Below are 22,519 nucleotides of genomic sequence, written 5' to 3' on the forward strand. Positions count from 1 at the left end.
AAAAAAAAAAAAAAAAAAATGCGGTCCGCGTCGTGCGAGCCATAGTTTTTTTTTTCGAATTTTTCAAAATTTTTCCGATTCCTTGTGCTGTGATCTGCGACAAATCGTTTCGACCGTCGTCCGACTCCCACCGGTTGTTGCCGGTCCGCGGGCACTATGTTTTCCGGGCACTAGCACCAGAGCGCACGCGCCTCCGGAGGAAGGGTACGAAAGGTAAATTCGTTTTGGTCTCGTTAACATCGGTCTTGGAAAAAAAAAAAAAAAAAAAAAAACACAACCGTTTTCAACCCTTTTTTTGCGTTATCGAAATCGTATGCATGCGATGTCGTGCGCGTACCGTACGGTAATATTAATACGTGTACATTAGGCATATTATTACGTGCGGACCTGGCGCGCCGTTTAGAGGGACGATTGGCCACGGTTAGAACGCGTCGCGCGAAGGGTTTTCGTTACCGTTATTATTATTATTTTTCGTCTCTGATAGCTCAATCATGTCCGAGAACCGGTTTTTGTGTTTTTAGATTAGTTCTTCATAAATACAATTGTACTTACGCACGTATCATATTATGATATACCAGTGAATATTTTGTTTTGTAAATACGTGCTCAATAAATACGCCTACAACAAATATAATGGTTTTCGATTTAAAGATGATCGTTCATTTTTTTTTTTTTTTTTTTTTTTTTTAAATATCGACACTATTTTTATTTCGTTTTCGTTCTCTCATGCATACACACACTCGCATATACGTTATATTTGCATCTATCTATACCTACTCGTATTACGAATTGCTCATCCTGCAGCATAAAGACATGTATAGATGTATTGTTTGAACGATAAATAATCACTCGCAATTGCGATACGAATCGTTGTACATATTTTCCGCCGCGCATAAATACCATAAATATCGTTTCGTATACATATCGGTTTGGCGTTGGTGTAATCGTCATATTATGTTACCACTTTGAAATAATACACATAGATCATGTCGAGGAAAGCGCATTAAAATATGCGCTTTGAACAAATACAATGTAATAGAATCTATATGTACACACACACACACTTATATATACACATACGTATCATAAAGATAAATGTTAATTTCCTTAATGTTTTATTTAATTGAATGCTGGTGTTAGTCGCGTTCATCGCGTTCAATATAACATGAAAAAATTAATTTTACAAAAGATCTTTGTTCAATCACGACTTACGAGAAAGCAAATTTTAGTATGTTTTTACCGTATGGACCCTTGCGTGTAATTGTTCCGCTACGTAACATTACTTTAATTTATAGAATTGAAATGGATAAGGTTTAATAAAAAAAAAAAAAAATAACGATTTACTATTTTACTAATTCTTTACGATGTACCTTTAAGAATTATTATTATTTTTTTATAACGTTTATTCCCCGGAACAGCATAAAACACTATGACTGTGGAATAATTTGGATAACTTATGTGCTTGATTGATATATTAACCAAGTTCAAAAGCCAAACGCTACTATATTTAACCCGAATCAATCATTCATTTTTTTTTTAAATTATATTTTTAATTATAATACCTCAATTTTAAACATTTTATGGATAGATAATAGATAGCATTTATGTTAAAATATTTGGCACAACTGTTATACTTACTCTGAAAACCTTTTAGAATTACAAGTGGGTAATAGTATATTTACCTTATACTGCTTTAACCTATTTACCTAATCGCGGAATAGGTAGCTTGCGTATTATAATATAGAATTATACTTACACTTTTCTCTCAATATTATTCATACTCTCAACCATGGTCGATTAACGATTAGTAGTTAATACAAATATATTTTGTTAACAAATAAAGTGTTCGTGCTTAAAACCGATAACATTTATCGTATTATAGTCGATTTATATGGTTGTACGGAAATGTATTGATGATTTTTAAACTATTTAAACAAGATATGTTCTGTTCATATACATTTATTTAATAATTAATGGTTTATTCATTAATGAGCCTGGTTCTTAGATAAGTATAATATTCATTCGTTTTCACCCAAAATGTGATTGTATTTTTCCTCTTAATATTTATCATACGTCAGTTTTTGAAAGTATGTCGGTATTCAGAGTGTTAGTGAATTCAGCAGCACTTCAAAATATAAATTTTCATTAATCGTTTCAAAACTATTTTCGTCTGCTTTGCAGTGTGCAATGGTAATTTTTTGAGTTATGTTATATTACGTCATATCAAAAGTATCAACCTTGATGATTAGCTTAATCCAACCGGTGATTATAAAAATATTCAATTTTAGTAGTGTTTGTTTTAATAAAAAGATTAGCTTTTCATTTATATATACTATGAACAGTAATAAAAATGGAACCGGATACAGATATCGAATTTGATACCTGAGTTGTGAAATAGGAAACTGATATTTTAAATTCTAAAGCAATAGTAAATTATGATAAACTTTCAAATAAATACATTTTATTAGGTACAATAGTTATAAATGTCGTATGTAGTCCAAATTATTTGTATTAAATTCAAATATTTTATAATTTGATAGTTTATAAATTACTAATAATCAATAATCGTTGACATGCTATAGCTTTTAAAATTAAATTGTACAGTAATTTTGAAAATCAACTAGAGATATATATTTGTATCATGAAATTGTTTCATAAACTCATTTTATTAAAAATAATAATTCATAATACATTAAATGCCGTCTTAATTTATGGAATAAATAGTCCATGTTATATTATTACTCCGACTGATTTATTAATAAATATGAAATTTTATATTTTAATGCAAATAATAAAATTGAAAAAAATTTAAAGCAGTATTCTATCATTACGGATACAACTCGATGTAATCACGTGTAACCTCGTCCGAATAATTTGTTGAAGCAAAATTTTACCATAGTTTACGGCAATAAAATGTTCTCGGCTTGAACCAATTTCAGTGTACTGGGTCTTAGTTATTATTCAATACGCTCTGTCGTTCTAAAAATAATAAATCTACGATATTGCCCTTGAAGTGTCGATAAAAATACACATAATAAGTATCTAGTTTTTGAGACCCACACTCTTTCCACACAATACGCAAGTAGTCAAACGTACGTGTACCCACATCGCACGTACAACAATTTTTGAGAACGAATTTTGTTTAAAACAACCACGGGGTGATTTTGCGTACGGATTCTTGTTTTCTGCAGTCTTCATCCAATACTCAAATCGCCAAATTGTTAAACACATTTCGAAATTGCCCGGCACGCGGGTACATTAATGTAGGCCGCATTAATAACGCAAGGGTTGAACTAATATCGTACACAGTGACGCGTACATACGAGTACATAATATCTGAGTACAGTGATGCACTATAACACGTTTTCCTCCTTTGACGTGTACATCTCTTACGTTTTCCTCCACGCCTTGTTTACGATCTTTACGAAACACATTTTTCACAAGGCAACATTTGCACGAGCTGAAAATCTATAAAAACATTTTTCCCTCTTCCCTCTTCGTTAAGCTAAAGATGATATCGCGGTGGTTTATGGTACACAACCGAGCCCATTAATTTCACGATGTTTAACGACCCGAGGCCTCTCCGATCGGACAATTAATTTCGACACAAACGAGATTCGGTCTATGGAGTTTTTATTTACGTATATATAATCTAATGTACGTTATTATTGTTTTCTTTTTCCGCAAAATGGGTTTTATTTTATTTTTTGTTTTTGCGGTAAACTATAATTGTATATGAATATAGCTTACTTTTCGTTTACCATATACGTTTGTACATGTATATATGATAACGCTCTCGCGTCATGGAAGTATAAATAATATATTATAAACACAGCACTGGTGGTGGTGGTTTGTGTGTATGTATGTGTGTATCGTGTATAAAACGACACGATGGGCTAAATCACGCGGCGACTTAAAACAAGTTCATGCGAGGGGTGTGTGCACGCCGCAAGGGTGCGGGGCGCGCGCGCTCTTACGCCGTGGCGGTGATAGGTGCGTTATTAACGAGCTTTTGGCGCGACGGGGTGTCTTTCCGCGTTGCGCCGCGCCCGGACGGGGATTTTAAGTCTGCAGAACAAAAGGTCTTTGTGTTACGCCGCGCGCGTGGGTGTGTGTGCTTCGTGTCGTCGTCGCTGCGTAAATATACGTCCACATAATATTATGTAATATGTATAATGTCGTACGTATAAACCGTATGCATAACGTATAAGAGTATACCGTGTGCGCGCGTACTTGGACGGGAATTGAGTTTGTGCAGGTTGCCGCTGCGGTTGGGGTCGTGAAATCGTGCGGATCGTCGTTTAAAGCCTATATATATATATATATATATATATATATAATGCATATATTATATATTTAAGGTGTATTTGTGTATGAGCTTGTGTGTGATATAAATTTATAATTTATAAACGGGAGTATTAAATTATACGCGATCGACAACGGACATACTCCAGGGGTGGAAGAAATCCCTCCTTCAGACTTTTACTATCGATTCGATTTACAGCCGAGTGTTTTATACGACTATACGAAATAACATAGTTATACAGGGACTATATATACATTAAATTTATTCATATTCACCCACTTATACCGTCGCTCTCTCGTAAGACCAGATGCGTATTCGTATACATGTCCATTACAAAGTCGGACGTATATACAGTGCAGTTGTTAATCGGGAGCAGCCATGATTTAATTTTGTTTTTCGTTTTAAATTTTTCGAGTAAAATATATGTACATAATATATTGTATCCGAACCGTGAATATTTAATATAACCGACGTATTATTTTACGGAGTGTTGCTAAACAAAAACCGATGTTTCTGTTACGGTTGTTAAATTTTTGGAAAATTGAGTTTTTAAAAAATGAAAAATTCTTATTATGACAGCGTCTGAATATATATTATATTCATAGTTGCACACGTTTGTTTTGAAAAAAAAAAGGTGCTAATGAGATTAACGTCAGCGTGTCCGACATTATAATAATTTATTAAGCTCGTTTAATAAATCATTAAAAAAAAAAAAATAATAAATAATGTTTACATTTAGGATAGTTTGATCGTAGGTACGAGTAGGTGGTGTTTTTTTTTCCGTTAATGTATTCCCTAACATCTACAAAAATATGTTTCCGAATTACATACACCAGCTACTGTATTTATATAAAGTATATAATTGGTATATTGCGCATTTGGTTGATATGTAAATACTCGATTAGTGTAGATAGACGTATATAATGTATTATGTAATATTATAGATGTCTAGAGAACAATACGAAGTTTGGCTACATCGGGTAATAGTCGTGGCCGAACTAACGTTTCTTGCATATTCGGAATTGGCCGTCGGCCTTAGACAATAGTGATATATGATACATGGAAACGCAATTTATACTCAAAATATATACATGTGTAGAGACTAATAATAATGTACCAATGGTTAAAACTGAAAATATTATTATGATTTAAGGTGATCTACAATAAAAGTGAGATGTATATGTGCGTGTGTGAGTGATTGTGTGCAGTCAAATCAATTTTAATTTTTCCGAATAGTTCTTCTTATTTATGCTATACCAAACATACCTTATGTACCCTTAAGTATTCCTCATTAGTCGTGTCGTGCGAATTTTGTATATAGAGCGGGCCACACTTTGGCTATTGGCTAAATATCGATTGCTGATTGGTAAACCGCAATGAAATATCGTTTTTAACGGCGTTCGACATCAATTGTTATGATAATAATCCAATGGGGCGCAAAAAAATATACAGCTTACACGCGATGTACCCAACTATTGACGGAAAGCCCATGGTGGTTGTGCTTCATTATATCATCAACAAAAGAAAAAAAAAATTGTGAATTTATTATTGACGCCCGTGTCGAACTATTTTTTTTCACGAAACTGATAACACATTATATTATATAATATTATTATTTAGCCAATAAATTATAAAGCCTATGATTTTTCTATTCATTTAGTCAATAATGTGATTTATTGTGCTTTGCGCGTTTCATCTTTCAGATAAGAGCTGTTAGCATCTGTGTCAGTCATGCGTATTTAGTTACTATAAATAAATCATAAAACAATATCTATCTTGATGATTCATGACCATATAGTTTTATATTATATAGGAGCTAATCTAATTTTTTTTTATTTTTTTTTTTTGCAGGTAAGAAGAAATCGATTTTTCACAACTAACCATAATAATAATAATTATAATAACACAGATTATACTGGGTGAGTTTCATATGCTTATTATTTATTGAATACATAATAATAATAATAATAATAATAATAGTCTACGTGTCCATGAATAATTTATGTGTCCATCAAAGCACCGGTGATTCCCTAGTGTAAAATATTATAAACGTAAGCTCGTTTTCTATAATTTGTGCGCGGCAAAGAAACGCCAACCGAAAGGAAATAAACGCCGCAGATAAAACAGCAACATGCGTGTACCATGTTGTATGTAACTGTTACTTCGGTCGAAATCTTACGAAATATAATTTCAGCGATGTACGTTCTAACCTCCGAAAACCCGTCAACAATTCGTCGGAACGTTGTTCGAACGAAATATACGTATATTTAGTCATTGTTCTCGGCATACGCGAGCAACGGCGGACGTTCAACTTTTTTTTTGTATTTTTTAATATTATTATCCGAAAACACCGTTTATCGTACGCGATCATCCGTTTTGCCGTACAAGTGTCATTCGGAGGACCACGATCGTTTTTATTATCCGTACAATGGTATCACAACAATGTGTTCGAGTAGCCATACAATATATATCTCGTATATACGTATGAATAAATATTTTAACACGATTAATGTTCTAATCGCGTAACGCACGAAGCCGGGGGTATTTTATCGAATCGGCCGTTATCGTTCGGGGGGGGGGGGGGGGGGGGGGGGGGGGGGGGGTCGTCCGCGGGGGGGGGGGGGGGGGGGGGGGGGGGGGGGGTTGACGAGAGGGGTCGGTCAAATGAACGCGAGTGCATGGGGCACTACATGGAAATTTACGGCTTCTCGCGTCGCCTGATCGGCAGCAGCTATTCCCCGCCGTAGTCGTAATGTCTCGTTGCCGGTTCGCGAAACGCCGAACGACATGTACGGAATAAATGATATTAAATAAATATAAATCACGCGCGCTGATATTGTCCTTATACGCTTGATGGGGTTATACGGTTCCGCGTGCACGCGACGCATTTGTAGTGTGCAGTAACGGGTATTGGAACGGGCAAACGTCCAACCGGATGTCCACTGACGCGTGTTAGCTGTTTATCAAAAAAACGCCGCCGCCACCCTGTCGGGGGCGCGACTACGTACGTTTAAATATACTCGTACACGGCTTCCGCACGGCCGCCCGACCAATGGTTCGGCCACCCTCTCGCCGTGCCGCTGCTGCCGGAAGGATGAATTTTCCTATAAATTTTCCACATATTGCCGATGCGCGTTCGACAAACGTTAGCGCGCGCGTGCTTATTTTTATTTTTTTCCCCCCGTTTTCGACCGATACGATCGAATATGCGTGCCGGACGTTTTCACCCATAGTCTCTCCGGCCAATCCTCTCCCGGTCGCCGATCGTGTTTCGTTCGACCGGAGCTGATTCGAAGAGCTGTGACCATGCGACTCGATCGGTTGAACGCCTGTGCCGTAGGTTTTCAGTGTTGCAGGTGTCCAACAGAGCCTATACGCGCAGCAATTTTCGCGACAAGACCGCCGGTTGATCGCGACAGCCGTGCGAGCACGACGTCATCCATCCGACATGATCACCGATCTCATCTGCTTCGATTAATCGTTTTGTTTCCATTCCAAGCGTGCAATTGCGATCAAAGCGCAGGTGGTTTTTTCGCCAGCTCGATGAAAACCAGTAATATGACAACGAAAAAATGTGCTTCTTACATGGTTTTATCATGTTTAATTGATCGTGGATTCGAATAGTTTTTTTGATTTCAATGAGTTAATGTTACTTTCAAATTTAAACAAATTCTTAAACACGACTTTATATCTTATTTTTTATAATAATCTCTGGATCTATTCCATACTCTGTACTTATGAATACTCGTACCACGTATCTCACCTGGATCTAGAGTATCAGCACCTGTAAGTTGTGTTTTTTCTATAAAAAATGCAAATAACCATCCTCCGAGTCGATTGTCCTCAATAGATAAAATTCACCACGTCTTTTTCGTTTTCCTAACAAGATGTCGTGCGTGTGTATTAAATTTCCAACAAAAAACTGAACATATTTACCGTAACTTCCTTTTGTTTTGTTTTTTCCGTTGGTTTATTAACGTTTTCTCTTCGTTAACAAATCGCTCTTAATGACTACGACAACGGTCGTGATCGTTGCGAAGACATCAACTATACTATACTCGCACGCATCTATCGAATGCTGCTATTTTCCACGCTAATGTTGTTGACGACCTTTCTCTTTTCGAATTTCGTAAGCTGACTTGAAATGGAATCCAACAAGGATTATTTAACAATGTGTTATAATCCTTCTCGTATATTGTCGTGATTGTAGGTAATCGCGAAGAATTTTAATCGAGGAACTCGGTTAAATGTTTATTTTTAGTTTAATTTACCCACTAAAAACGTGGTGACAATGGTTTATTACTTCATGTAATTTTATGAGGTTACGCGCATTTAAACAGACCATAGAAAGGGTCTAAAATAAATGTTCAACCCTTTGTGGTCGCTTTTCTAACGAGTTCCATTGAGATTTCTTAACGACGATGGTGCAATTAGTTTTACGACGTTCATTCACTAAATACTTTGTTCGTTCTACATGCGTTTTTTGTATTCTTTGAATATATTTATATGTTTCGAGGAAGGTAAATATCGTTCGGGTTGTACTTTGATATTGTTGCTTGTTTTCGATGTTCAATATTTATAAACAAATCATACTGTACAGTAAACACGAATAATACTAATTAAGATCTTTTTTTTATAATAAAAACTTTATAATTTATCAGTATTGCCCTGTTAAATTTAAAATGGCATACCAAATAAGAAACTTTCCTATTATACAGAAATCTTTGAACCTAATAACAATTTGTTTTGTTATTTGAAATTGGGTCGTATATACATTTCTCGATCTAGATTAATTTGAATGTAGTTATTCCGGTGGACCTATACAATCACGAGTATTTTATCAGCATTTAATTTTGAAATAATTTGACATTATACTTACTAAATTGCATAGAGCAAAGTTCATACATCGTTAGTGCACGTTGCCCGTGATTTGCACATTCATTTTATTTCATAGTGTTTCTTGTTATTTACACTAGCACCTTTATCCGATATTTTATAATAAAATATGATATGCAATCCATCATTTTTTTAGAAAATAAATTTTCACTTTTGCTGTCAAGTTAAAAACCTCGTTTGTTGTACATTTATTATTTTATAACAATGTTGTTTATCAAAAAAACAATATTATTTACACGACTATCGAAATTTAGTAAAAATAATGTACGTACAAAGTAATCGAACGCGTCAACATCAGGTCTGTACAAAGTCCTTAACGTTTCGAGTGGAATATGTGTCATGGAAATACTCATTGTAAACTTTTTTTTTGTGTAAAATTATTTTGGTAAGACGGTAAAGTAACAAAGGACCATCTCTCTTCGATTGTTCTCGCATCGCATATCATATCATAGCATATAGTCATAATAATATTTGAAAATCTGTTGCAGACTCTGCCGTCGTACAGTACGCGTTCTTTGGGTGGGGCCATGTGTTCGCCTGCGTGAAAAAATACAATATTTTCCTTAAGGTATATTAAACACACACATAAACACGTAAACGTTCAATATATAATATATATTATATATGTCTTCTTATGTATTTTATACATATCCTCTTGCGTCCTGCTGCGTATGTTAACTAGATGGGCGATCCTGGTCTTCGTCACGACGACGTGTACCGCGCTGCACGTTGTACACCGTTATAAATTCATTAGTCAGAACAATAGTTTCGGGTAAATTACGACGCCACCATATCGCTTGCATAATAATACCGTAATATGTGTTTATACGTTAGCACCTTAAGTATGAGTGTATATGTTATAATAACTCGGTTGAAAAATATTCAACTTCGTAGTATAACAATAACATGATATCACAACATTTTCCGATAATTAATCGTGACGTGTCATTCTCAAGTGCGCGTGTGCACGTGATAAGCGATTTATCGATAACAGAAACGCTGTACTGGAGTTATTGCTAGAGGTTCGTATAACTAGATATTGAAAAGTTCATAATATTATAGGTATTCATTGGCGATATAGAACGTCTTATCGATTATTTTGCAAAGCTGAAATGTAGAATATTTGTTAAGTATTCCGTTTACGTATTATTATACTATACCTATAAGTAATGATATAGGATAGGGATTTTTCGATCGCCAACCATTCCTTATTGCATTTCATGAATGCTTACAATATTTTCCAAACGAACAGTCAACAATTTTATTCCACGCCCATTCAACGCCGCCTCAACGTCGCAAGACGCTAAAAAAAAAAAAAAAAAATCGCTAGCAAAACTGAAATGAATATTACAACGAAACAGTGTTTTGTTGATATTTTTGATACCGATCGTTTTGTGCTGCGTGTGATGCGACAAGGTGACCCCATGGTTTAAAAACGTTTTAGAAATTGCGCTAAAAGTAGAAAAAAGCAACATAATTATAACGTGTTATTGCGTCATATACACTCTGGTCTGGACTACGTGATGGCTTGTGAACGTATACGGTAGATTGTGTTCAACGATAAAAGAAATTTGATATGAGAATGTAAAAAAAAAGTCTTCGTAATTATTATTTTACTTGCCTTCCCCCCTCTCTTGCGAAAATTATGTAAAATTAAAAAAAAGTTATAAAAAAAAAAAAAAAAAAAAGAAGAAATTATACCATAATGTCATGGTGAATTATTATGCTTAAAACAGAAAAACAAGACAAAGAATTATGAACATCAAAAGTGCATCGTGCATTGACAAACGAATGGCACCGTGCGCACATGTGTCTACAACGTGTTATTATTGTTTGGATTCATATTGCATTATATCACGGTGCTCAAAAATATTCTAAAACACGACACTCAAACGGTGAGAAAGGGTTATGAATAAACGAAAAACTTTATTTCATGTATTTGATTTCATAGGGAATTTCTCGTGCCAGTAAGATAAGTTTGACATTCGTATTAAAGCTGCACATCGCATTGCAAACTTACGAGTTTTACTAGTTTTACTAGAGTTTTTTAGGTTCTGTACGAGTAGTAATTTATAGGTAATTGATTTTCTAGTCAAGGGTTCGCTATACCGTACAACGAGCAGTATTGTTTCCGTAACGTGCTCGGAACACCTTTCAAAAATCAAAATTTGCTACGCACCCTCTTGTGGCTCCGCACTGTGCAACTCACTTTACGCGAAAAATCATCCTCGTCTGTCCCCGTGGGCTGATCTCGACCAAGACCATCTGTATGCGATTTCTAAGCAACCGCTCGTCGAACGTGACCGCGACGGCGGCCCGCGGCCCTGCACATTCACTGCAAGATTCGTCGCCGTGATCAACGACTATAATGATGATCGTCTAACGCAGCGTTTCTCGACCTGGGAGTCGCGTCCGTCAGAAATAATTAACCACCGGACAACCTACGTCGATTAGAAAAAAATAAAAAACGAATACGTAACCGTGATGATGAAAATGATAAAGTTAACTTGTCGCACAAATATACTATAGTATATTTAAGTAGCTTATATATACCTAAGCTTAATTTCGTTCATCTAGCCGTTCGAAAACTTGTTTCGTTAACGGTTAACGATGCAATACGTTTTGTAAACGGTAACAAAGGTAAAAGCTCAAATTAGTGTTTACCATAAGAAGGGAGGGATTGATTTTTTTTTTTACCCATTTTTGGGAATCGCGACGTCAAAAAGGTTGAGATCTAATGCTGCTCTCGCGTCGCCGGACATTTTTTTTATTTTCCCACCGCTGTGTACGGCGCACGGTTGGCCTTCTACGGGTTTCCCTTCGGTCTGCACCTACTCCCACTGGTTTCCTATTGATACGTTGGAGATCTGTACCCCGCGATTCCTGTCGCTTTTCGCCGTCGACCGTTGCCGCCCTGCAGAAACGCGATAAATCAAACCCGCCAAAGCGAATCCACGACATCGATCCCGACAGCCCCGACGTACCCTCTCCGCCGTCGACTACCCCTCGTGCAGGGCTATCGGGTTGCCGCCGCCGCCGCACCAGTACCCATATAATCATGCGGGGTCGCATGCGTACATATTGTGTTGTTAATTTTATTTATGTGTCATCATAATCATCTCATACGCATGCGGTAGTTGACGTCTCAATCGAGACCGCCGAGCGTGCACAATTAAAAACCAACGACCTATTATATTCTCGTTGCACGCGCGGCCATCAGAGGGGGCAATGAAATTTTAATAAAGTAATTGATAATCCTGCGGGGGTCTCCATGGGGGCTCTGTGAGTTGCTGGGAAAACGATTTTTGGAAATCTGCGGTCACTGTACGTCAGCCACCGGTGCTCGAATGCAGTCGTTTATTCGCTACCTCGTCGGCGGTTAATGTCAAAACCGTCAACCCTGCCTTCAACGTGATCGTGGTATTCGTAGTCTAGTCGAGTTTCTAAAAAAGCAGGTAATATATTATCATTCGTGGTTAGGATTTATAATTATTAAGATGCGCAAAAGATATTTTAATAAATGTTTTTTTTTTTAATAATATTAATAACAAAAATATATTAAATAATAAACCAAAACTATAAATGTGATCCGGTGATTTCATATTATTCGATTTTCAAAAAACCAAATCTGGTAATAAATTGTTTTTGTTGTAGGTCAAATTATATTCTTATCAATAATAGCTGAGTAAATATATATCTGGTAAAATATATATTTGGGATCTATGTAACTTAAATTAATAATTGTATCAAATATTTAACATTACATATTTAATTTATAGACTAATTATTTAAAAAAAAAAAAAAACATATTTTGACAATAAATGTTTAGGATACAGTTTAGCGTATACTATACGCTATAAATCGTGTGAAGTATATAATATTCTTGGTTGCATGTAATAAAGCTTTATGTATTTATAAGAAACCAAAATTATAATGTGAAAATATCTACATGTTGTTATTGGGATAATTATTGAACCTAGACATATTTTCTATACATTATCTAATTAATTTTTTTTAAATTTTTTTAAGACACCATTTTTTATAACAATTATTGTTTTAAATCCTTAAAAACAATTAAAATTTTTCAGTTTAATTTAAGTCAATTAAATTTTAAAGGATACATAGAAAACATTTTAACTAAAAAATAAACGTATACAAACGATTAACAAAGTGCATGTTGCATTTATTTGCAATTTATGTTCTGCCTTAACTGTAAAACAAATTATCTGTGATTATTATTTTTAAGTGGTTACCCATACGGTATAATAAATTTACGTTTTATTTTTATGTTGAGAATACACATTAGAACTGCTATTTAATTTATGGTATACTGGATTAGACAGGGAAAATGGAAGATGATTTAATTTTAAACAAGTAAGGAGAATTACAGTATTCAAGTATGTTAATTGTTTGGTTTTCATGCATAATTTATGAGTCTAAAATTAAATATAGTGTATAATAATAGTAAGATAATTTAAGATATATTTGTATTTCTTAATCTATTACAAAACCTACATGGAATCGACAAATATGGTAAAATATTATATTATATAACCAAGACTTAAATTATCAGAAAATATAGTTTTTCAACTTATGATTCAGTTAACTCATTTTTTGCAATACGAACTAAGTTTATTGAAATTCGTTTAAACTTTATACTATATTCATTGAACATAATTTTTGATTTTTAACCATTTTTGATATATATATATATAATTGTATCTTCTTATGTCCAGGTATATATTTAAAGATGGGCTTATACCACTCAAAGTAATTTTTTAATACCCCATCTATATAATACAATCCTAAACATGCCGCCTGAACGTCCGACGTTTTATCGTGTTTTATTAAACTTGGCTGTGGCGCATGTCATATTATTTTAGAATTATTTGGGGTGGTTCTATTCAATGTATAAAATAATACACCGATGTTCAATTAGTGCGCGTGCGTGTATAAACGTTGCCTTTTTTAGACCACGTCAGAAATCTGTCGCCCAACAAAAGAATCGTTACGATGTTTTATTCATGACGGCAACATTATTTGCTCGTACGTTTAGTCCTGCGCGGTTGATTTTTAAGTTCTTTTTAATTTGATTATTATACCGTAACATCTATCACGGGGAAAGTAAATGAACACAGACACATGCACGCACATACACACGTTCATCTTTTATTAATGTATAATGTATTACGCATGTTTTATATCTATTATACGTCAGTTGCGGCATGTCGCCGAAACGGTATTTTTACGACTTGTTAAACGGTCGTAAAGAAAACGCGGATGACGCGTAATGGTTTGACGGTGTACATTATAACGTATGGTGGGAGTGCGATGGTTTTGTAGCTCTATATTTTAGTGATACGCGGAAAAAAAGGGATCCTCGGGGCTATAAAGTCTACCCGCGGAGTGGAGGAATAGGGTGCGGTGCGTGTCGTACACGTGGCATATGACCGCGAAGACGAGCTTTTTCTGCCGCGGACGATAAAGTAATAACAATACAATATTCAATTCCGGTTCGCTGTCAAGATTTTCTCGTCTTCGTCAGCATCTTTCATCAACGGTCCCGGAAACGCAATTCAATCGTTGACCGGTTGTATTCGTACACTGTTGTTCATTACTTAATATATTATTATGTATGCATATATTGTCTCGTATCTCCGCGGGTGATTTATTTTCTATTCATAAATCATTATATTTAGTTCGTGCGGTATATAATATATATACAGTCGAAACTTTGATCTTTCGTACAAGCCGCGACGATGATAGATATAGAACGTAACTTATTATGTTTTAATTTTCTGTCGAAGTTGCTGCGAAATATTTATACTTCGCCGTAACGTCGTGTTAAAATCAAAACCAAATATTCCGTGCCTTCAATACCACTTTGATATCGGAGCGACGCGCAAAAAGGGACGGAAAATCAACGCTGTCCATCCCGCGAGATCGCCGATGGAACGTAATGATAGATACGTATGAATGTATAAACGAAAGGAGTTACCTTGTAAATGATTAAAATTATAATAAATTCGGGACCACCGCATGAGTGTGAACGTCGATCAGAAGGATCTGCTACAGTTGAACTTTTGGTTTTGGTATTGGAATTTTATCGAAACAAAAATAAAACATATGTATAATCGACTATAACGTTACACGCGCGTGTAATGAATCAATGCACAGCGCGGCGGATAGTAAAATAAATAAAATACGATTCACATGATTAGTAATCACGGTGTTTCGAGCGGTTCTGTTGGACAACGAAAGAAGTAAAATAAAATTATTTTTTCCTCCCTTTCGACCACCGACGAGTGAGTGACAATGCGGAACGTGTTGTACCTTCGTGCGAACACTTACCGGGCCACAACGAATCCAATCCAAATCGGCCGGAACGTTTTTTTTTTTTTTTTTTTTTGTAAAATTTTGTTTCTCTTTACCCGCCCGATTGTCGGACCGTTCGATTACGCGCCAGTCGAGTGTGCTTTTCTGTCCGCGTACGACCGTCGTAGGCCCATCGGTCGCAACGCGTTCTCGTGCCTTCAGTTTCACCGACCCGTGGCAATACCGTGTGCCGGTCTCGTCGTCAAAAGTCTTAAAGTGTTCGTTGCGCTAAATCTTAATGACCTTAGCGTACTCGCGTGTCAAACCGCAGACGAAAAAAAAAACGTTCCTAATCGTCCCTGAGGCCGTTCGCGACGAATTAGGTGAACCGGACGCGTGCGAAACGCCGCACAAAATTCTCTTTCGCCCTGCCATTCCCTTTGCACGCCCTTCGCCACGGCCGCCTCCTGCCAACGATGGTTTCTCCGATCGCCATAACAGCCGGCAATGGTTCCTCTGACAGTTGACGGATGATGCGTCGTCCCTTCGGCTCGTAGGCTCCACCCAGCCACGGCGGCCGATTGACGCGTTCATGCGTCCACCACGACAAGTCCCGTGGCACCATCTGTCCGCGGATCCTATCCGATCGCCTGGCAATACAGATAGCATTATCGTTTCTCGTCCCGCCATCTAGATTGTATTGTCGCCGATGTCATTTTGTTGTTGGACGACGTGACGTTATCACCATGTGGTTCGACTGACCACCGTGATGGAGCGTCGCGAGCGAAAAAAATGTAACCCTTCATTGTAATACGACTGAAAAAATGTTAAAAAAAAAAATCGCACGACATCAACACTAAAAACCGATGCGTATACAGTGCTCATAACACGTCTGCAACGATTTTTAACATAAATTTTCGAACAAGTGACATGGTAAATTGTTTTTATCGTTGTCGTTTCTAAAAAGAAAATAAATACGGTAACTTTTCCAACATTTCCTGACGTGCTGTTTTTCACTAAGTGAAATGATTATGATGATGATTCTTTTTTTTTACTCTCTCATTTTTGGACTTCATCAATAAACGTCGTTAAGCTATCGAACGAATTGTGCGTTGACGTTTGTCAAAAGTTATTATTGTCGTAGGGCATCGATTCATCAACCGTCAATATTTGTATACATTTATTTATAGATTCCTCTTTTATTGTCGGTATTACGAAATTCGAGTCTGTTTAACTGTCCAATACAGTCCATTGTTATGGAAACATTCTAAAATCTTCGTTAGTTGGTTCTGGAGTGTGGTCTCGAGTACACGTTTGAATCGCAAATGAGTTTTATTTTTTTTAAGAAAAACAACATATTAAACACTTGTTGAATACCGTAACGATAATCGAAATAATAGAAAAATACACGAGAAAGCGCATCATCTTCGGCTCAATTCCGTTCGTTCGGTCAATGACGTATATCGTAAAACACAATATCATTTTATGCGTCAAGGTTTTATAAAATAAATCGGGTACATTTTTTTGAATAGATTTACTTAAAACTCTACGCGAAAAATTCGACGACGATGATACGTTCGATTTCTAATACCAGGTCTAGTTCGATCAGTCAAGGCCGTATCTAGAAATTTTTTTCTATAACATGTATATTGTAATTTTATTGAATTTAGATTTTAACTTTTGACATTTGGTTAAAAATAAGACAGAAAAAGATTTAATCTTCTTTAATCAAAATTAATATCATATTTTCATATGATATTATGATGTAAAATTAAAAGCAGTCAATGATTAGTTGGAGCTTAAGTCATTTTTGACTGAAAACATTTATGTTGGTATTAAAAATAAAGAAATATTTTAAACGTCCGTAAAATATTGAAGAAATTTGGGGGGGGGGTCCAGACACCCTGGACCACCCCCAGATACGGCCTTGCGATCAGTCAACAATCTATTCGTTTCGGATGCCCAAGAGTGACGGTCAGAGATATATTTATTTTATCTTTTTCCCTTGTAACTCGATCTATAAGCTATTCGTTGTCCGGCAATCGAACACACGTGCTCGATGGTATTGGCGGTGTTAAATTTATATATATTTTTTTTTTTATAAAAATCGATCCACTACAGGTTACAGAAAAATCTACTACGATGCCAATAAATGGTCGTTAGGAAAATATGAAATTGTTACGGAACGGATATTGTTGTTTTTTATTTTTTATTTACGTTCACTTCGTATTCACGTATCAGTTCGATTATCGGCTGAAATCCGCTTGAAATTCGTTAATACTACCGCTAACAGCACCGTTTCCAGTGGAGGAACGGGTATTAACCTTATTATTCTGTCGTCGAAACGACTGCGCCGGGTCGAAGCGCGCGCTACCGCACAAGCGATCGGAGTGTATACGCGGTTGCCGGTCAGCACGATTTCGGGCGCCGCCGTCAGTGGGCACGTTTTCCTGATTCGAAACGATTCCGCGTTCCGTCCGAACCGATTTCTCCGATTTCTTCACGTCGGCTTGGATAAAAAAAAAAAAAAAAAAAAATCGATAATTAATAAAAAACGTTCGGTCGCGAAACCCGTTGCTTCCGTCGAACGGCGGTACGTCGGAACGGGACGGCCACCGGTCGACATTTTCGATCGTCCCCCCTCCCCAAAATGATCCTAGGACAGACGCGATCGATATTTCGTGTAAATGTAACGAAAACGTGACCGTCCGACGCGTCATTTCAGGCGGAACGCGATCAATCGATCGATACTCGACCGTCATCGCCGCGCAACATTGTCCGCGTTGAACGCGCGATCTAGTCGCCGCGGCCCGGCACCGTGGTTGCGACGCGCTCACATAGATCATGCTCGTTGATCCGAAATCCGATGGCGGCGCCCGCGTGAATGCCGTTCTCGTTAAACGGGCGATTGTCGTTTATATTCAATTTCTTTTTATTCTTCCGAGGAAACAACACCGACTCAGTAGTCGGTAGGATTATGAATTGATATTGAAAACTCAATTCATTCGCCTAAAACGTCTGAAATTCTCTGTTTAAACAATTTCACTAGCGCGATCCTTCCCCCCCCCCCCCCGTTAATTCGAAAAAACTTTATCCGTCATGTTTATAGTTTACATATTTATCGTTCGGCCTGTTGCGATAAAATTTTCTAGATTCCACCGTGGTGATAAGTACCATTGTATATCTTACAATCGCGGTTATTGAATACGATCTTTATAGGTCACGGTCGAGTGCTTTTCATTATTGTTATGAACAAATTGAATTTACTTTCATCGATGTTGACTACTCTAAAAGGTATTTAACTCGTATGATTATTTTTATTACGATGCGGAAAAAATGTGCGTTTTCGATTCGTTATTGATTCGTACGGACGGTTTATGTTTTAACCGTAGTTTCCGACCCGATGACTGTTCGTCCCGAATGCCTTTGTACTGTATGTTATTTCCTTGCGGTATATCCACCGTGGTGACGTCCCGAAAATCATGAATTAATCAACGGTCGTGTTCATAGGCTTTCAGTTTTATCTCGTCGCTCTCCCGTTGTGCAAGAGTACTGCTATCGTACTACAATAACGCCCGCCATCGTTGTGCGGTTTCAATAATTCACACCCCTAGAAACTGCACACCAATGAGAAAAAATAGACAAAGAGCGATACCGTCTCAGCAGCGATATCAGATTGTTCGTATTATTAACTCGTCGGACACCATCAACACGTGATGGCGCGTAAACGGAAGTCTAAACATAAATTTTTAATCACACCGCTGTAAACCACCGCGTGGACGAACAAAACGCATAACAGCGTACATCGTCTGGTCGTTATCATCTCGTTAATTTCGTAATTCGTAGTCGCAACGGTCCGCGTCTTCGTCCGCCGCCACCGTGAGCCCAAGACGGTGCGTAATGTTATGCAGGTGCACCGCTTGTACTTTCGCGTTGTCGACTGCAGTACCGACAAGAATAATGCAAATGCGATTTACGCGACCGTAACAGTAATAATAATAATTGCACGACGGTCGTGTGCACGGAAAATTGTTTTGTTCTCGTGTACGAGTGCGAATAATGTTTCTATTACTACATCGTCGTTGCCGTGTGTGTTCGTTTGTAATAAAAGAAATGTCGAAAAAGAAAAAAATTAACGAAAAAAAAACGAGCCACCCCACGAGCACCAGCGAAAAAAAAGGCAAAAATTAAGATTAATATAGCGTGCGTCGACGTGCATATACGTATATTAATAGCGTACAACTTCGTAACGGCGATATTTGTCGGTTACGTTACACGCACAGGGGTTGATCGTAGCCCCCTGTACGTGTACAATTCGACTATCGCGTACCTATACCGTATTGTAATGTAATACACTGCACGGGCGTAGGACGACGTAGTGGTGAAATTAATGCGAAAGAAACCCAAGGGTTAGATGTTGTCATTCACTGCAACGCAAGACGTATGTGCCCGAGACACGGAGAAACGAACACTAGGGAACGTCTCTCTCGTCACACCCTTTCACTGTAACCTACTCATTCCCGGCACGTCCTCTCTCACTCGTTGTCCTTCTCGTTCACCCTTTTCTGCGGACCACTTACCGCCTGACGTACATGTACACCTCTACCCCCCCCCCCAATTCCCCGTTCATAGATATCCGTCGAGTTTTGCATATTAAATTCGGGTCCCGGCGGACCTTGAACTGGTGTACGGAGGAACATCGCTGCTCGACGAATTTACGTTTCTTTTATTCATGATGCGCTCGCACGAACCGGTCAACCCTTTCGCGGCCACTTTCGACGCATAGGCGGCAGCGGGCGGACGTGCACGAACGATGCGGAAATCAAGTTTACTCCTACCCTCCCTGGTCGCGTTCGGCCTGCGCCACCGTCAGCTCCCCGTCACATTTCCGGCATGTCGTACTACTGTTCTCATCCAGCCTGTACGTAGAGCCGTTCTCGTTTGTCGATTATTTTTTTTGTTTCTGCGTAAAGACTAACCTAACCCGCTGGCTCTGGCCACCGAAAATCCACCGTTCGCGAACAACACGTACACATTCGTCGTCGGACCAACCGGTGCAAAGGTCGTGGCCGCCTCGCACCCCTAACCTGTTACCTATGCGCCACCGCTGTTTCACACCGGAGATAAAACGTTGTCCGAACGTTGTGGACGCGCACCGGCGAGACCCAGTGAAATCCGACCCGTCTTCCTGCGCTCGTATGTGTATTTTTGCACATGTGCGCGCGCTAGCGGTGGCGTTTAGCTGCGGCGCAGGACGTCGTCGTCGCATTAGGAAATAATGAACCGAACGACGCTAATAACGCGTCTAGCCGCTAATAACCGTACCCGTGACACCGATCCCCCGCGTCATTGGTTCGTTTTGCGTTTTCTCGGCGGAACCAGAACAGAAACGGTGGAAAGAGAATTTCAGTTTCCGCCGTACCGACAACCCGGCACGTCGACGTGCCATTTCACCCGCTTCAGTGCCCCAGTGCCGTCGAATCGTTTGCGCGTCACGCGAACGGTGTTTTTAGCCTGCGCCGACCGTAGGTTCCCCGTTACCGAAAACTCTTTTGAACCCTTGTCGAGTACAATCGATATCACTTGTCTCTTTGGGCGAACAACGATTGTCGGACGTCCGCAGCAGAACTCTCGGACCTGTTTCCTGGACCGGTACACCAAGCTCACGGCTATTATTATACTCCTATTTGACCGCCGTTTAATCATTTCGTCCTAAACGGGTTGTTGTACCGCTGAACGACAACTCTCGTCGCGGTTCGACATACTTTTTCACGGGTACCGCGTCGCACTTGTTGCACTGCCGTTAGTCACCCGTTGACTTCGACCCGGCGATCGGACGTCAGATCTCGTCGAAATCGACCGATCCTCTGTTTTCCCGCGTAACCCACAGCCGTCTAGCGACGCGCAGGGCGACGATCGGCCAACACGGCGGCATCCACTCCTCCCCCACGCAACCTCCGCGACGGCTGCGACGGTCCGGAACGTCCGCGGACGACGTTGCAGCTGCTAACCCCCGGTTAGGTGTACGATCTATACGATCTATACGTATCGAAATCATATTGTCACCCTCACCGCGCGCGCGTTTTGCCGCGTACACGCACGCTTCCGTGCCCGCGCGTTACTAGGGGCCCACGCGGAGGTGTGTACACAATATAAGAGTCCATTGTGACCCGTCGACGGCCGCGTATTTGTCTTCTATTGATGTTTTTGTACGGAACATCCGGCGGCGGAGGAGTGCGCGCGCGCGTTAATAAACAAACGTGCAAAGGTGCGCGACGCCGCACGCACAAAGGTCACCGCAGCGACGGGACGCATGGGGTGGGGGCAACCCGTTCCGGGGAACATGGGATTTCGCACGTGCGCGCCGGTACACGTTTGCCATCCACTGACCCGTACGGTTCCGTTTTGGTGTGTTGCAGGGGCGGATCTCGCGTACCCGACCAAGTGATCGCGACGACAATCATACGCAGCAGCACCAGCACCGCCACCAGTACCAGTGCCAGCCGCAGCGCGGGTACCACCACCGCGGTCGGTACAGCAGCAGCAGCAGCAGCACCACCACCACCGGCGGCACCGGTCACAGCACCACCGCCGTCGTCGGAACCGGAACGGCCGCGGCCGGCACAAGCACCGCGGGCGACCGCCGCAGACACCGGCCACACCAGCATCACCACCGCGGCCGCGGCAACGACCACAACGACGACGACGACGACGACGATGGCGTACGGCCCACTCGCTGTTGTCCGCGTCCCGCAATAGCCGCGCACTCCGCGGTCCAGCGATAAGCGTGTCGAGCGCCAATCGACGGCATCGCATCGGCGACGTTCCGCAACGCAACGCGACCCCGTAGTCCCGCAAACGGCAAAGTGGAGGGCAACTGCGGTGACCTGTTGAACATGAGTTCGTACTTCGCCAACTCGTACATGCCGTCCGACATGCGCAACGGCGGCGTCGTCGGTGGCGGCGGCGTCGTCGGCGGCGGCGGTGTCGTCGGCGGCGGAGG

At 39.4% G+C, this 22,519-nt stretch overlaps 1 protein-coding gene across 5 annotated transcripts in view; it reads left to right on the plus strand.

Annotated features, from left to right (window-relative positions):
• LOC112682094 (mucin-7) overlaps window positions 1-22,512 on the plus strand; it is a 132,827-nt gene extending 110,315 nt beyond the window's left edge. For 4 of the 5 annotated variants that reach the window (XM_025552572.1, XM_025552573.1, XM_025552570.1 and 1 more), the window contains one exon: window positions 21,936-22,512. In XM_025552572.1, coding sequence (XP_025408357.1) covers window positions 21,936-22,275 — 340 coding nt within the window. In that variant the 3' untranslated portion in view covers window positions 22,276-22,512. Of the gene's footprint in view, window positions 1-9,689; window positions 9,770-21,935 lie in introns of all 5 variants that reach the window. The other variant, XM_025552571.1, reaches the window with a different exon arrangement.
• Window positions 22,513-22,519: the final 7 nt, after the last annotated feature.

The sequence above is a fragment of the Sipha flava genome, unplaced genomic scaffold (assembly GCF_003268045.1).
Source record: "Sipha flava isolate LNK unplaced genomic scaffold, YSA_version1 1_pilon_pilon, whole genome shotgun sequence".
Lineage (NCBI taxonomy): Eukaryota > Metazoa > Arthropoda > Insecta > Hemiptera > Aphididae > Sipha > Sipha flava.